Below are 16,161 nucleotides of genomic sequence, written 5' to 3'. Positions count from 1 at the left end.
AGGCACTTAATTTGACATACTTAGGAAAACAGGCATAGTAGATAGGGAGAAACGATAGCTAACATTTGTAAGTCTGGGATGGATACAGTGTAACAATTGGACACATTATCGTGAGAGATGTTAAGAAATGATTCTGTGTGCAAAGGGTAGTATAAGATTCTCCTTGCTCTATCATAATAGGAGAAAACTATCAGTCCAGATAAAGGCTCTCAACCCAAAACATTGACTGTCCACTTCCCTCCATTGGTGCTCCCTGACCTGCTGAGTTCCTTTGGCTTTTGTGTGTGTTGCTCCAGTTTCCAGCACCTGCAGACCCCTGCGTCTCAGGAAAATTATGGAAATTTCTATAGTTTATTTGTCTTAGAGACACAACGCAGAACAGGCCCTTGCAGCCCAACCCAGCAACCCAACTATTTAACAGTAGCCTAATTACAGGACAATTTATAATGACAAATTAACCTACTCACCAGTAGGTCTTTGGACTGTGGGAGTAAACCAGAGCACCCAGACAAAACCTACGCGGTCACGGGGAGAACGTACAAACTCATTACAAATGGTGTCAGAATTAAACTCCAAACTCTGACACCCTAAGCTATAGAAGCTTCGCGCAAACCACAGTGCTACAAGACAAGAAAGGATATTTCCTGTCAGAAGCAGCTGGCTATCGGGTCCTAGGTTTAAGTGAAGAAGGACTGATGGGGTCATCAGAATGGACCAAAAAGGAGCACATCAAAATGGTGGCAATATCTAATTCTAATTCTCCAAGAGGCCATTCTTTACTCTGCTCAAACAGAAATTAATCTGGTGTGGTAAACAGGAAGAGAGACAATTTCTCCTGACTTTGAGGTCACTCAGTTTGCAACTGAGCTCCGTTCACAGTCCCATGTTCCTAGCATGAGCATGAGGAACTTTCATCCCTTGACCGAACCATTAAAGATTTAAACTTTGCAAAGGGAGCGTTGCTCAGAGTTCTGTATTCGGTATTTAATGGGCTGGGGATACACATGAGTTTGCCATGATACTGAAATTAGAGTAAAGTTCCGGTAATCCATCATCCAATTATGTGGAAACCTCAATGATTTGGCATCACAAGAGTTGTTTGTCATGCTCCTTCCAACTTGACAAATCCTTGGTTTCCACACTCCCTTCAACTCTCTTTAAACTTTATTTTGCAACTTTAAGTTTAACAAATTCATTGGAAAAGTTTTTATAATACTGGGTAAGATTTTAAAAAAGAGTATTAAAAGTATGTTGGGGAATTCCAACATCCAATAATACAGAAAATCAACAAGTCCAGCATCATCAAAGCCCAGAGCATGCCAATTTTTTTTTCAATCACAAATCACATCCAAATACCAAGTCAAAAATGCCAGAATTAAGTCTGAAGTCACAAGAAAAACAAACACTCAGTACTTCACATCACAGGGAATAAATGACGCGTGCCTTTTCCAGCAGGCCTCATGTTTTGAGCACCTATGGACCATTCAAATATAAAATGCCAATACAAAATGGTGACGCTCAAATTTTAAGGTCACAATAAAATCAATGTTTATTCAGTCTGCAGCTGATACACTGAGGTGAACAGTGGATTTACCCCAGCACAATGGTAGACCATCCACCAGGTGGGACTCTCTTGCGCCTTACTGGTTCAGTTTGAGCAGACTGTACTGGCCCAGGCACACATTCTCCTTTCTTTCCCTGGGCTTCCATTTGGTTTTCAGTTTCGGAGGAACCTGGGCTATTTTCACCTTCCCCAGTTGCGATATCCGGAGTTTTGGGAGGTATTTCCACAACGTCACAGATGCCACTTGTCTTGCCAGCAGGAGGATTTCTCTGTTGCTTTAGATCAGGTGTTTCAGTGGTAGCTGCCGGAAAGATACCACTACTTTTTCCATCTGGCGGGTTCCTTCTTCTAGTCACAGGTTGATTTTGCAATGGTGGCCCGAAGGTATTGGATGCAGTTTTGCTTGGACGGGAATGCACTGGTTTGACATTTTCCTCCACCCCCAATGAGATACTGGATTTACCACCTGGAGGCTGCAACACCCTGCAACTGCGGCGAGCCTTGGAGTCCAGGCCTCGGAAGGTGGTTGTGCTGCTCATGTCTTCCGATCCGCAGATGAGGTACCAAACTATTGATAGGTATAACAACCACCAGGTTATTACGTACATTTAGGCTGCTATTGATACAGTACCCAAAGGAGTCCTGTAGAGGTTACATCTGATGATGCTATGCCATTGTTACACTTCATGATGTCAGCAAACATCACAATGAACTCAAGACCTGCTTAAGGTGTGTGCAAGTAAACAGGCTGTCAGTTCACCAAAGACCAGGAGGGAGGGAAGATCATGATTGTTACAACATGGTTAATTTACCTTTTCGGGCAAACGACATATGATTGGATAGTATCATTCATCGTAAAACAAACTCCTGAGGAAGTAGGGGTGCTGTCCTGATTGCTTTACAATAACATTTACATGATAAGTCTAGGACAGGTCCGCCGAGATTGTGACACCCAGGAACTTAGAGTTACTGACCCTCTCCTCCTCTAATCCTCAGATGACTACTGGCTCATGGGCCTCTGGTTTCCCTTTCCTGAAGTGTACAATCAGTTCCTTGGTCTTATCGACATTGACTGAGAGGTTGTTGTTATTACACCACTCAGACAAATTTTCAATCCTGTGTGTTGATTCATCACCCCCTTAGATACAGCCCACAACAGTGGTATCATCAGCAAACCTGTATATGGTTTGGAGTCGTACTGAGCCTCACAGTCATAGGTGTAGAGTGAGTAGAGTGAGCACAGTGAGTAGGTTGCGGACTACCCAGACAAAATATGAAGTGTTGCTCCTCAAACCTGATAACGGGCCTCATCATGACAGTACAGGATCCCGCGGACAGACATGTCAGAACGGTTGGCCACGGGGAAACCCTGCTTGTTGCAGGTGGAATGAAGGTGCTCAAGAAAGCGGTGCCCCCAATCTATGTTGGGCCTCACCAATATAGAGGATACCATTTCAGAAGCACGGATACAGTAGACTTCTTTAATGCCAAGGACCCCTACCATTAAGCAAGGGGTTCATGGACCCCAGGTTTGGAACCCCTGCAGCAGACGATCCAAACCGATTTGCAGGTGAAGTGTTCCCTCATGTGGGTGAGGGCAGCATCAATAGTGGAGGAAGGGAAACCCTGCTCTTTGAAGAAGGAGGACATCTATGATTTGTCCTGGAAAGGAAAGCCTCATCCTGGGAGCAGATGTGGTGAATATGAAGCAACTGACAAAATGGTGCCACAGATGAAATAAGATCTAATGCCTTCCTGGCGTATACGACAAATAAACTCTTCGTGAGCTTCTTGTACGTGGCTGGAAGCCCAAGATGAGTGTATTTGGTGCCACAGATATTCCCTTTGTGCTACCTATTCCTCCCAATCCTCGCTGCAACTTCAAACTATGTTTTCTCACATTTCCAGTCCCGGTGAAGGGTTTTTGACATGAACTATTGACTCCATTTCCCATTCCACTGATGCTGCCTGACCCGCTGACTGATTCCTGCATTTTCTGTTATTAATTCACATTTTCAGCTTCTGCAGTGTTTTTTTTATTTTCAATCATTGTCTGTGAAACTCAGCAAAAATTAATTTTAAAATGCATCTTTTAAATACAAGGCAAATATTTGCACTCTATGCAAGTATGATGGCTTGCAAATGTTTAAAGAAAAGCATCTCACCTGAAGTTCTCATTGCAAAACAGCTATTAAATCAAGACTTGGTAAATAAACTGACTGCATGCTCACTTAAGGTATTTGTCAAATGAGTTAGAGGCAACGTGGAAAGAATTTATTTTCATTGTTATCTGGAATGCATGTGGCAGATACACTTAATGCCAACTATCATTCGGGATTTGGATAGACGTGGGGAGGAAGCAATTACAGCACAACGAAGAAACAGCAAGGAAATGGATCAAGTTGAAATATTGGCCAACTCTTTCAAAGAGCAAGCACAGGCTTGATATCTACTTTCTTTGCTCTATCGGACAACAATTCTATGATTATATATTGCAATTAATGATTCTCCTACATACATCAATGAAGTATGCTTTCAGCACGTTAATAATCCCTGAATATATACCACTTCAGCGTACTGCAAGTTCAATTTTCAGTAAAAAAAATGCCAACTTCTCATTCACTGTGCATAGCAAGCCCTTTAATCTTGCTTTAGAGTTGTGTTAAAATATGACTGCTTAATTACGACATTCATACCTCTAGGTGTAAATAGCGACAAACCCACAGGGATTGCAGCATATATTGGCAAGGATATATTGGCTGATCAATGGGCTAGATATCCCACCATGTCAAATGAGACTGTACTTATAAATAAACGGAAATCGATTTTGGCTGACAGAGAAAAGATGTTTGGCAGCCATTCAGACTAGATTTTTTTCAGTAATTTATTTTTTGGGGGAGTTGATCTTCACCGGCATATCCACCATTTTACCTTCTACCATTTCAGAGAGACACTGAAAGTAGTGGATACAGAAGTCTTTTATTCACAAAAACAAGCAGCACGCATCATATTGAGACACGCTTGGAGAAAGAGACCTCCCGACCCAATATTCCATGACATTTTTATATGTTAAAGATCAAAGATAACAGCAGGACAATTCTATAGTTATCATGTATCTACAATACTTCATTAGAATTACATATGGTTTTCAAACACCTCCTTCTTTGCACGCAGACTCCAGACACCCAAAATGAATGTTAGTCAGCATTGTCTGGTTTGCAATCAACTCCAGTCTGCAGCTCCAGGAAAACTATTGGTCAGGGCTGCATTTTAAATTCAATTTACAATCCATGTTCATGTCTGAAAATTGCTTGCTGGTGAAATTAATATTTGCTATATACCCCAACTCCAGAGTACGCCCTAACACTAGAGGCAATGAAGAAATGGCAATATGTAACTTGAAAGAGTGTATACAGGTGCTGCTGATGTTTCTGTATGTATCCTGGCCAATGTATAATTTTTAGCTTAATGATCAACCTTTTTCAGGGAAGATCAAAGAGAAATATGGAGACCTGTATTAAAATCATACAGGATTATTATTTTCTCTTTCACAAACACGATGTCACATCCAAAGACACCTTTGTCAACCCTCAGTATACATGACAAAGCTACACACTGAATGCGGTGAATTCGCACTGGTGATGCCAATCCACCTTTGATGCCCAAATGGTGGATGGCTTATAAAGCTGAATTACTTGAGTGTACGACAGTTAACAATTGTTGATGTCTCGTGGGCAATTGTCTTATCCACAGGTACTGTACATCCTGAACCACAGCTAGTTCAGAAAATAATCAATCCTTTGTATGTTTGTTGGGAATTGAATAGATGAGCAAACTTTAGTCAGTGGGCTGAAAGACTTAAACAAAAGTCAGTAGCTGAGAAGAAGGTCAGAGGAAACTAACGAAAGGTGCAAGATCTTTGATAGAAGCTTTCCATAATATTTCTCCGAGAGTTGGTTCCACCCAAAACCATTTTCCTCCACTGCTTGATATGCTAAGTTTCAGATTCCAGTACCTACTGTCGCTTGTGTCTCCTCTTGATAAGAAATCCATCCAGAACTTTCACTTATTGCAGCTAAAGCTCATGCCACCTTCCCCTGTCTGGACAGGTCAACTTGCAGAGAACAGTAGGTGTAGCTTCGCGATCACTTCAGACCACATGTCATGCTTTGTCACACATCAAAGCACACGTCACATCATGGATGCTCTCTTCCCAAGGAGAGGGGAATTCATCTGCTTGTGAAGTCCTGCTAAGCAGAGTGGGGAAGCCAGAGTGCAAAAGCAAGCTGCGATATTTCGGACGCAGAGGCAGAGTTAAGGCAGCTGAACTGGCAATCCCAGTAGGCTACGGCAGATCTCACGGTAGACTAGTAGACTCTGTTGCCACCAAAGTAATTTGCATTGACTGGTTCTCTGACTTCCTAACCTGGCAACATCCTTTGCACACCAAGATATCCCAGGCATGTTTTAAAGTAGTCCTATCTGCAACAGAAGTATACAACTGTGGTTGTTACAAGGAAAACATAACAGAATCATCACACCACCAAGATTCAAGATTGAAGATTAAAATTTATTTATCATGTGTACATCGAAGCATACATACATACGTTGTTTGCGATAACAACCAACACGTCCGAGGGTGTGCTGGGACAGCCCGCGAATGACACCACACATTCCAGCACCAACATAGCATGCCGACAATGCCTGGCAGAACAACACAGAACACAGCAAGCAAAACAAGCCAGGTCTCCCTCCCACCCATGCACATACACAGTCCTTTAACCACAGAAAAGGTCTCCAGCCTCCAGTGGACTCGTAGAGATTTGTAAACTCAGCTCAGGCCAATGGGCCATGACTTCTGGACTTCCAGTTCACCCTTGGGCCTCGATCTTTGGCATCGATTCCAGGACACACCAATCATCAACCACAGGGCCTTGAACTCCGGACTCACTGATGACGGGACTCTGAACACTAGACCTTGAACTACGGCCACTTCAACTTGCGTACACTGTTGGTCATTGGAACTTGTTCCTCATGCCCGCACGGAAATCCGACTCCAGAACCTGCTGACAAGGGGTGGGGGAAGGGGTATGACCCTTGTCCACTCTCTGCTAACCCGGCATCTGACATTCGATCACCTCTACATTACTCGCCTTTGAACGCGAAGCAGAGACTTAGACTGGCCTGATCTCTAATTCCTCATTCCTGTCCCTAAACAGTACAAGCCCTTTGGAGCAACATTGTGAGCCGAGGGGCCTGTACTGTGCTGTAACATTAAAATAAAAACCCTAAGCTGATCCGTAAATCCACTCTCTGTCCCCAACACCATCCTTACAAACTTTAAAAAACAAATCTGAGCCACAACTCAACAGAGTTCACAGCTTGGTGCCATCTTGGATTATATAGTATCTAGAATCACCATTCTAAGCTTTTACAGCACCAACCTGACAATGCAGCACCTTGACTGGCTCATCAGCTCAGACGAGAGGTAAGAATTTCACCATCCAAAGCACCTTAACATCATCTCAGAAAGGGCCTTTGCCAATCACGCCCTACCTAAACTTTCCTCTTGCCTAATTATATGTTTCCTCAATCAGGGAAATTGTATGTTTCCTGCAACAAGAAATGTTCAGGAACAGTCATTACCCCTTAACCATCAGGCTCTTGAACCAAAGGGGATAACTTCACTCAACTTCATTTGCCCCATTATTGAAATGTTCCCATAGCCTATGGACTCAACTTCAAGGACTCTTCATCTCATGTTCTCAATATTTATTGTTTATTTATTTAGTTATTATTATTTCTTTCTTTTTGTATCTGCACAGCTTGTTGTCTTTTTCATGCTGGTTGAACACCCAGGCTGGTGCAATCTTTCATTGATTCTATTATAGTTATTATTCTATTATGGATTTACTGAATATGCCCACAGGAAAATGAATCTCAGGATTGTATATGGTGACATATATCTACTTTGATAATAAATTTACTTTGAACTTTGAACCTATCAATCTCTGCTTTAAATATGCTCAATGACTTCCACAGCCTTCCATGGCAATGAATTCCACAGATTCACCATCCTCTGGCTAAAGAAATTCCACCTCATTTCTGTTCTAAATGGGCGTCCCTCTATTACAAAATAATTCTCGTGAACTTCCTCTGGACCTCTTCAAGGCCAGCACATCTTTGATTAGATGGGGGCTCAAATACTCCAAGTGTGGTTTGACCAATGCCTTATAAAGCATCAGCATCATATCCTTGCTCTTACATTCTAGTCCTCTTGAAATGAATGTTAACATTACATTTGCCTTCCTTACCAATGACTCATCCTGCAAGTTAACCTTCAAGGAATTCTGCACAAGGACTGCAAAGTCTCTTTGCACCTGTCCGTTTTGAATTTCTTCCTCGTTTAGACAATAGTCTATGCCTTTATTTTTTCCGCCAAACTGCATGACCATATATCTCCCTGCGCTATATTCCATGTGCCACTTTGCCCATTCTCCCAATCTGCCCAGGTCCTTCTGCAGACTCCCTGCTTCCTCAATAATATCTGCACCTCCACCTATCTTCGTATTGTCCACAAACTTAGTGATAAACCCATCAATTCCATCATTCAAAACGATGTCATATTACATGAAAAGAAGAGGTCCCAAAACTGAATGTAACGGAACACCACTAGTCACTGGCAGCTAACCAGAAAAGGCCCCCTTTACTCCCGTACTTTGCCTCCTGCCAGTCACTCAATCTTCCGTCCATGCTAGTATCTTTCCTGTAACTTTCCACCTTGATAAAGCCACTAAATAATTATCATCAATAAATCACTTGTAGTAGCAGAGGAACCAACACACTGGACCACTGTTACACCACTATCAATAGTGTTTATCGCGCTATCCCACGCCCACACTTCAGAAAGACTGATAAGTCTGATCACCTGGCTGTGCTTCTATTCCCTGAGTATAGGCAAAGACTGAAGACTGCAGCACCAGTAGTGAGGACCAAGAAGGTAGGGACAAGGGAAGCACAGGAGCACTTATAACACTGCTTTGAATCAGTGGACTGGCATTCATCTTCCAATCTGGATAAGTATGCCATAGTTCTTAGCAACATCACTAAAACCGGTGTGGTTGAGTGTGTGCCCATGAAAACTTGTTGTACTTTCCCAAATCAAAAGCTGTGGATGAACTACAAGGTTAACCTTCTGCTGAGGGCTAGGTCTGTGGCATTTGAGTCTGGTAACCCAAGTCTGTGCAAGAAAACCAGGTACAACTTGATAAATGGTAAATGGTAGGGCATTGAAGAATGCAGTAGAACAGAAGGATCTAGGAATAATGGTGCATAGTTCCCTGAAAGTGGAATCTCATGTGGATAAGGTGGTGAAGAAAGCTTTTGGTATGCTGGCCTTTATAAATCAGAGTATTGAGTATAGGAGTTGAGATGTAACGTTGAAATTGTACAAGGCATTGGTAAGGCCAAATTTGGAGTATTGTGTACAGTTTTGGTCACCGAATTATATGAAAGATGTCAACAAAATAGAGAGAGTACAGAGAAGATTTACTAGAATGATACTTGGGTTTCATCACCTAAGTTACAGAGAAAGATTGAACAAGTTGGGTCTTTATTCTTTGGAGCGTAGAAGGTTGTGGGGGGACTTTATAGAGGTATTAAAATTATGAGGGGGATAGATAGAGTTGACATGGATAGGCTTTTTCCATTGAGAGTGGGGGAGATTCAAACAAGAGGACATCAGTTGAGAGTTAAAGGGAAAAAGTTTAGAGTTAACAAGACGGGCAACTTCTTTACTCAGAGAGTGGTAGCTGTGTGGAACGAGCTTCCAGCAGAAGTGGTTGAGGCGGGTTCGATGTAGTCGTTTATAGTTAAATTGGATAGGTATATGGACAGGAAAGGAATGGAGGGCTGAGTGCAGGTCGGTGCGACTAGGTGAGAGTAAGAATTCGGCACGGACTAGAAGGGCCGAGAGGGCCTGTTTCCGTGCTGTAATTGTTATATGGTTATATATGGTTATAACTTGCAGAGGGCTATTTCAAGAGCGAAGAAACAATTCTGAGTGAGGTTGGAGGGAACATCGGATGCACGTCAACTCTGGTGGGGTTTGCGGGACGTTAATTCCTACAAAGCAAAACCCAATAAACAGCATGAATGGCAGCTAGGCCTCACTACCAGACGAGCTCAATGCCTTCAATGTTTGCTTTGAAAGGGAGAATATAACTAGAGCTGTGAAGCTCCCTGCTGCATCCGGTGACCCTGTGATCTCTGTCTCAGAGGCCGATGTCAGGCTGTCTTTCACAAGGCAGCAGACCCCGGTGCAGTACCTGGTAAGGCTCTGAATACTTGTGGCAACCAACTGGTAGGAGTGTTCAAGGACATTTTCAACCTCTCACTGCAATGGCTGAAAGTTCCCACCTGCTTTAAAAGGGCAACAATTATAGCTGTGCCCAAGAACAGTAGTGTGAGCTGCCTTAATGACTATCGCCCAGTAGCACTCACATCTACGGTGATGAAATGCTTTGAGAGATTGGTCATAACTAACATCAACTCCTGCCTCAGCAAGGACCTGGACCCACTGCAATGTGCCTATTGCCACAATAGGTCTACGGCAGACACAATCTCAATGGCTCTTCACACGGCCCTAGATCACCTGGACAATACTATGTCAGGATGCTGTTTGTTGACTAGAGCTCAGCATTTAACACCGTCATTTCCACAGTCCTGATCGATAAGCTACAGAACCTGGGCCTCGGTACCTCCCTATGCAATTGGATCCTCGACTTCCTAACCGGAAGACGAGAATTTGTGCAGGTTGGCAATAATATCTCCTACCCACTGACGATCAACACTGCTGCACCTCAGAAATATGTGCTTATCCCACTGCTCTACTCTCTCTATACCCATGGCTGTGTGGCTAGGCATAGCTCAAATGCCATCTATAAATTTGCTGATGATACAGCCATTGTTGGCAGAATCTCAGATGGAAATGAGAGGGCGTACAGGAGTGAGATAAACCAGCGAGTAGAGTGGTATTGCAGCAACAACCTTACATTCAATGTCAGTAAGAACCAAGAGCTGATTGTAGACTTCAGGAAGAGTAAGGCAAGGTAACACGGACCAATCCTCATAGAGGGATCAGAAGTGGAAAGAGTGAGCAGTTTCAAGTTAATGTGTGTCAAGATCTCTGAGGATCTAACCTGGTCCCAACATAGCGATGTAGTCATAAAGAAGGCAATTCAGCAGCTATACTTCATTAGGAGTTTGAAGAGATTTGATTTGTCAATTAGAACACTCAGAAACTTCTATAGATGTACCATGGAGAGCATTCTGACAGGCTGCATCACTGTCCGGTATGGGGGTTGGAGCTACTGCAGAAGACCGAAAGAAGCTACAGAAAGTTGTAAAATTAGTCACCTCCATCTTGGGTACAAGCCTTTGCAGTATCCAAGACATCTTCAAGCAGCGTTTATGCACCAAACGAAAATGATGCAAAATTCATACAAGAAGCTTTTTTGAATTTGGCGGATGCACATGAAAAAATATTAATTGGAGAAGACTTTAATTTTTGCTTAGACCCAGTCTTAGATAGATCAACCAAGGATGTTATAAAATCGAAGGTAGTAAATCTAACTTTATCATTGATGAAAGATTTAAATTTGATTGATATATGGAGAAGAATCAATCCTAAAGAAAGAGACTATTCGTTCTATTCTCATAGACGTAAAACTTACTCAAGGATAGATTTTTTTCTATTATCAATGCATATTCAACACAGAGTGAAAAATATGGAATATAAAGCAAGAATATTATCAGATCATTCTCCTTTATTAATGACAATAATAATGGCTGATAAGGAAGAAGTGGGTTATAGATGGAGATTTAATTCAACATTATTAAAACGTCAAGATTTTTGTGATTTTATGAAAAAGCAGATTCAATTTTTTTTGGATACAAATTTTCATTCAGTGGATGATAAATTTATATTATGGGATGCGATGAAAGCATATCTTAGGGGCCAGATAATAAGTTATACATCTAAAATTAAGAAAGAATATATGGCAGAACTAGATCGATTGGAAAAAGAGATTACAAAATTAGAAAAAGAATCTCAAAGATATATGTCAGAAGAAAAATGAAGGCAACTTGTCAATAAGAAGTTACAATATAATACGCTTCAGACATATAGAATGGAAAAAGCAATTATAAGAACTAAACAAAGGTATTATGAGTTAGGTGAGAGAACACATAAAATTCTTGCCTGGCAGTTGAAAACAGAACAAGCTTCCAAAACAATAAATGCAACTAGAACAAGGGCAAATAAAATAGCTTATAAACCTCTTGAAATAAATGAAACCTTTAAAAGTTTCTATTCTGAATTAAATCAATCAGAATCACAAAATGATGTTAATGAGATAGAAAGGTTTTTATCACAAGTATCTCTTCCAAAATTGAATTTGGAAGAACAGAAGGGATTAGATATGCCTTTTACATTAAAAGAAGTTGAAGAAGCTTTAGGATCACTCCAAAGTAATAAATCTCCAGGAGAAGATGGTTTTCCACCTGAATTTTATAAAAAATTTAAAGATTTATTATTTCCTCTCTTTATGGAACTAATACGTCAAGCAGAAAAAACACATAAACTCCCAGAATCTTTTTCAACAGCGATTGTAATAGTATTGCCAAAAAAAAGACAGAGACCCTATGAAACCAACATCATACAGGCCTATTTCTCTATTGAATACGGATTATAAAATAATAACAAAAATTTTATCGAATAGATTATCTAAATATTTACCAAAATTAATACATATGGATCAAACAGGATTTATTAAAAATAGACAATTGGCAGATAATGTAACCCGGCTACTCAGTATAATTCATTTGGCACAAAAAAGGGACGAGAAGAGTATAGTAGTAGCCTTGGATGCAGAAAAAGCATTTGATAGATTAGAATGGGATTTTTTATTTAAAGTATTAGCAAAATATGGGTTAGGAACATCTTTTATAAATTGGATTAAAACTTTAAATTCTAATCCTAAGGCCAAAGTAGTGACAAACTCTCAAATTTCAACACCATTCCAGTTAAAAAGGTCAACTAGACAAGGTTGTCCACTATCACCTGCTTTATTTGTACTGGCGATAGAGCCATTAGCAGAACTAATCAGAACTGATCCAGATATCATGGGTTTTAGAGTTAATCAGGAGGAATATAAAATTAATCTTTTTGCCGATGATGTTTTGATCTACTTAACAAACCCACAACATTCGTTACATAAATTATCTTTTAGATTGGATGAATATGGGAAGGTATCAGGTTACAAAATAAATTGGGATAAAAGTGAAACTTTACCTCTTACTAAAGGAGACTATAGTCAATGTCGATTAGTAACCCAATTTAGATGGCTGGTAAATGGTATAAAGTATTTAGGTCTAAGACTTGATAATGATGTAAAGAATTTATATAAATTTAATTATTTACCACTATTGAAAAAAATTCAAGAAGATTTTGACAAATGGATGATACTACCAATAACATTAGTAGGTAGAGTCAATGTTGTAAAAATGAATATATTTCCTAGATTACAGTATTTGTTTCAAACATTACCAATACAACTGCCACAGAAATTTTTTCAAGAGTTAAATAAATGTGTGAGAAAATTTCTTTGGAAAGGTAAAATGTCAAGAATATCATTGGAAAAATTGACATGTAAATTTGGGTTAGGAGGGTTACAACTTCCAAACCTTAAAAATTATTATAAAGCAAATCAACTTAGATTTATTGCATCTTTCTTCGATGATCGAAAACCAGCATGGATTAAAATAGAATTAGACAAGATAGGAGAAAATAGACCTGAAGACTTTATATATAAATGGGAATCTAAATGGATACGGGAAAAGAAAGAATCTCCTATATTAAAACATTTGATTGATCTATGGAATAAGATAAATGTTGATAATGAAACACAGAAATCTTTATTAGCAAGGAAACCTTTGTTCCAAAATAGACTTATTCCTTTTACAATGGACAATCAACTTTTATATAATTGGTACCAAAAAGGGATTAAATTTATTGGAGATTGTTATGAACGAGGTATATTGATGTCATTTGAACAATTAAAGGATAAATATAAAATATCAAATAATACTTTCTTTTATTACCTTCAATTAAGGGCTTACTTAAAAGGTAAGCTGGGTCAAACAATGTTTTTGCCAAAACCTAATGAAATTGAAATTTTAATTCAAAAAGGGAAAATTAAAAAATGTATTTCTTGTATGTATAATTTGATTCAAGAACAGACAATTAAACAAGGAATCCATAAGTCAAAGCAAAAATGGGAAACAGATCTGAATATTAATATTGATGAAACAAATTGGTCAAGACTTTGTCTTGACAGTATGACAATATATTACACCACAAAAAATAAATAGATTAAATTCAAATCTATCCGATAAATGCTTTCGGTGTAATCAAGAAATTGGTACTTTTTTACATTCTACTTGGTCTTGTTTTAAAATTCAACCCTTTTGGATAAATCTAAGAGTCTTATTGGAACAAATTACTGGAATTCAACTTCCACATAACCCGGTATTATTTCTATTAGGTGATATTGAAGGGATAAAACCAAAACTTAAATTGAATAAATATCAGAAAGAATTTATAAAAATTGCATTGGCAGTAGCTAAGACGACTATAGCAGTTACTTGGAAATCTGATTCGTATTTAAGTATGGATCGTTGGAATAATGAAATGGCTAGTTCTATTCCACTCGAAAAAATTACTTATAATTTAAGAGATAAATATGTAACATTTTTGAATATTTGGTGCCCTTATTTACAAAAGATAGGATGTCATATTTAAGTGCTCCGAAAAAGATCTTGGTCCCTTGGGGAAAGTAACGAATAATTATACCAAATTTATTTTGAATCCCATGGAGCATGTGGAAACCTTCCAATACCCAGGCGGCTCTTCTTTTATTTTCTCTTCTTCCTTTTAGGTAGGACTATATATGGGGGGGGGAGGGTTAAGGGGAGGGGGGAGGGTAGATTTTATCTTTCATGTATTCTTTTTGAAAACTCAATAAAAATTATATTATTAAAAAAAAAGCAGTGTTGCCTCAGAAAGGCAGCGTGCATTGACAAAGACCACCATCAACCAGGACATGCCCTCTTCTCACTGTTACCATCAAGAAGGAGTTACAGAGGCCTGAAGGCACACACTCAGCGGTTCAGGAACAGCTTCTTCCCTTCTGCCAACCGATTCCTAAATGAACACTGAACCCATGAACACTACCTCACTTTTTTATATTATTTCTGTTTTTGCATTATTTTAATTTAACTATTTGTATATAGAGAGTTCCTGTAATTCACAGATTTTTTTCTATACTATCATGTACTGCTGCTGCTAAGCTAACAAATTTCACAACATATGATGGTGATATTAAACATGATTCTGATTCTGATTCTGATTGTAATACCATGGGCTCTCATTTTGCGAAGCAGCCTGATATGTGGCACCTTGTCAAGGCCTTCTGAAAATCCAAGTAAACAACATTCACTGACGAAGGGTCTCGGCCTGAAACGTCGACTGCACCTCCTCCAACAGATGCTGCTTGGCCTGCTGCGTTCACCAGCAACTTTGATGTGTGTTGCTTGAATTTCCAGCATCTGCAGAATTCCTGTTGTTAACATTCACTGACTGTCCTTTGTCTTTCCTGCCTGTTACTTCCTTAAAGAATTCCAACAGATTTGTCAGGCAAGATTTCCCATTGAGGAAACCATTCTGTCTTGGGCTCATTTTATCAAGTACCTCCAAGTACCCCAAAACTTCATCCTTAATAATGGATTCCAACATCTTCCCAACCATTGAAGTCAGGTCAACTGGTTTATCATTTCCTTTCTTCTGTCTCCCTCCCTTCTTAAAGAGTGGAGTGACATTTGCAATTTTCCAATCCTCTGCAACCATTCTAGAATCTAGTGATTCTTGAAAGATCATTGCTAATGCCCCCAGAATCTGTTCAGCCACCTCTTTCAGGACCCTGGGGTGTACACCATTTGGTCCAGATGACCAGTGACCTTCAGACATTTCAGCTTCCCACATAACTTCACCCTAGTAATTGCAACTGCACTCACTTCTGCCCCGACACTCGAATTTCTGGCATACAGCTTGTGTCTGCCACAGTGAACACTGTTGCAAACTAATTATTCAGCTCATCTGCCATTTTTTGTTCCCCCATTACTACCTCGAGCGGCATTTTCCAGTGGTACGATATCCATTCTCACCTCTCTTTTACTCTTTATACTGTATATCTGAAAAAAACTTTTGATATCCTCTTTTATATTATTGGCTAGCTTACCTTCATATTCCATCTTTTCTCTCTTTATGGCTTTTTTTTAGTTGCCCTCGTGTTTTTAAAAGCCTCCCAATCATCTTGCTTTCCACAGATTTTTGCTGTATTATACGTCCTTTCTTTTGATTTTATGCTGTCTTTGATTTCTCCAGTTATCCACCATTGCCCTATACTCCCTTTAGAATACTTCTTCACCTTTGGGACCTATCTATCTTGTGCCTTCCGAATTAACCCCTCTGACCTTTG

At 39.7% G+C, this 16,161-nt stretch overlaps 1 protein-coding gene across 1 annotated transcript; it reads right to left on the bottom strand.

Moving 5' to 3' along the window:
- Positions 1 to 1,590: 1,590 nt before the first annotated feature.
- On the bottom strand, positions 1,591 to 2,103 carry LOC134340758 (jupiter microtubule associated homolog 1-like). The gene has a single exon (XM_063038242.1). The coding sequence runs from the start codon at positions 2,101 to 2,103 to the stop codon at positions 1,591 to 1,593; it is 513 nt and encodes a 170-aa protein (XP_062894312.1).
- Positions 2,104 to 16,161: the final 14,058 nt, after the last annotated feature.

Source organism: Mobula hypostoma, chromosome X2 (genome assembly GCF_963921235.1).
Source record: "Mobula hypostoma chromosome X2, sMobHyp1.1, whole genome shotgun sequence".
NCBI classification, from domain to species: Eukaryota; Metazoa; Chordata; class Chondrichthyes; order Myliobatiformes; family Myliobatidae; genus Mobula; species Mobula hypostoma.
This window is presented reverse-complemented; position numbering and strand designations above follow the sequence as displayed.

Coding starts and splice junctions, on each gene's coding strand:
- LOC134340758 (XM_063038242.1), bottom strand. CDS start 2,103: ATGAGCAGCACAACCACCTTCCGAGGCCTGGACTCCAAGGCTCGCCGC.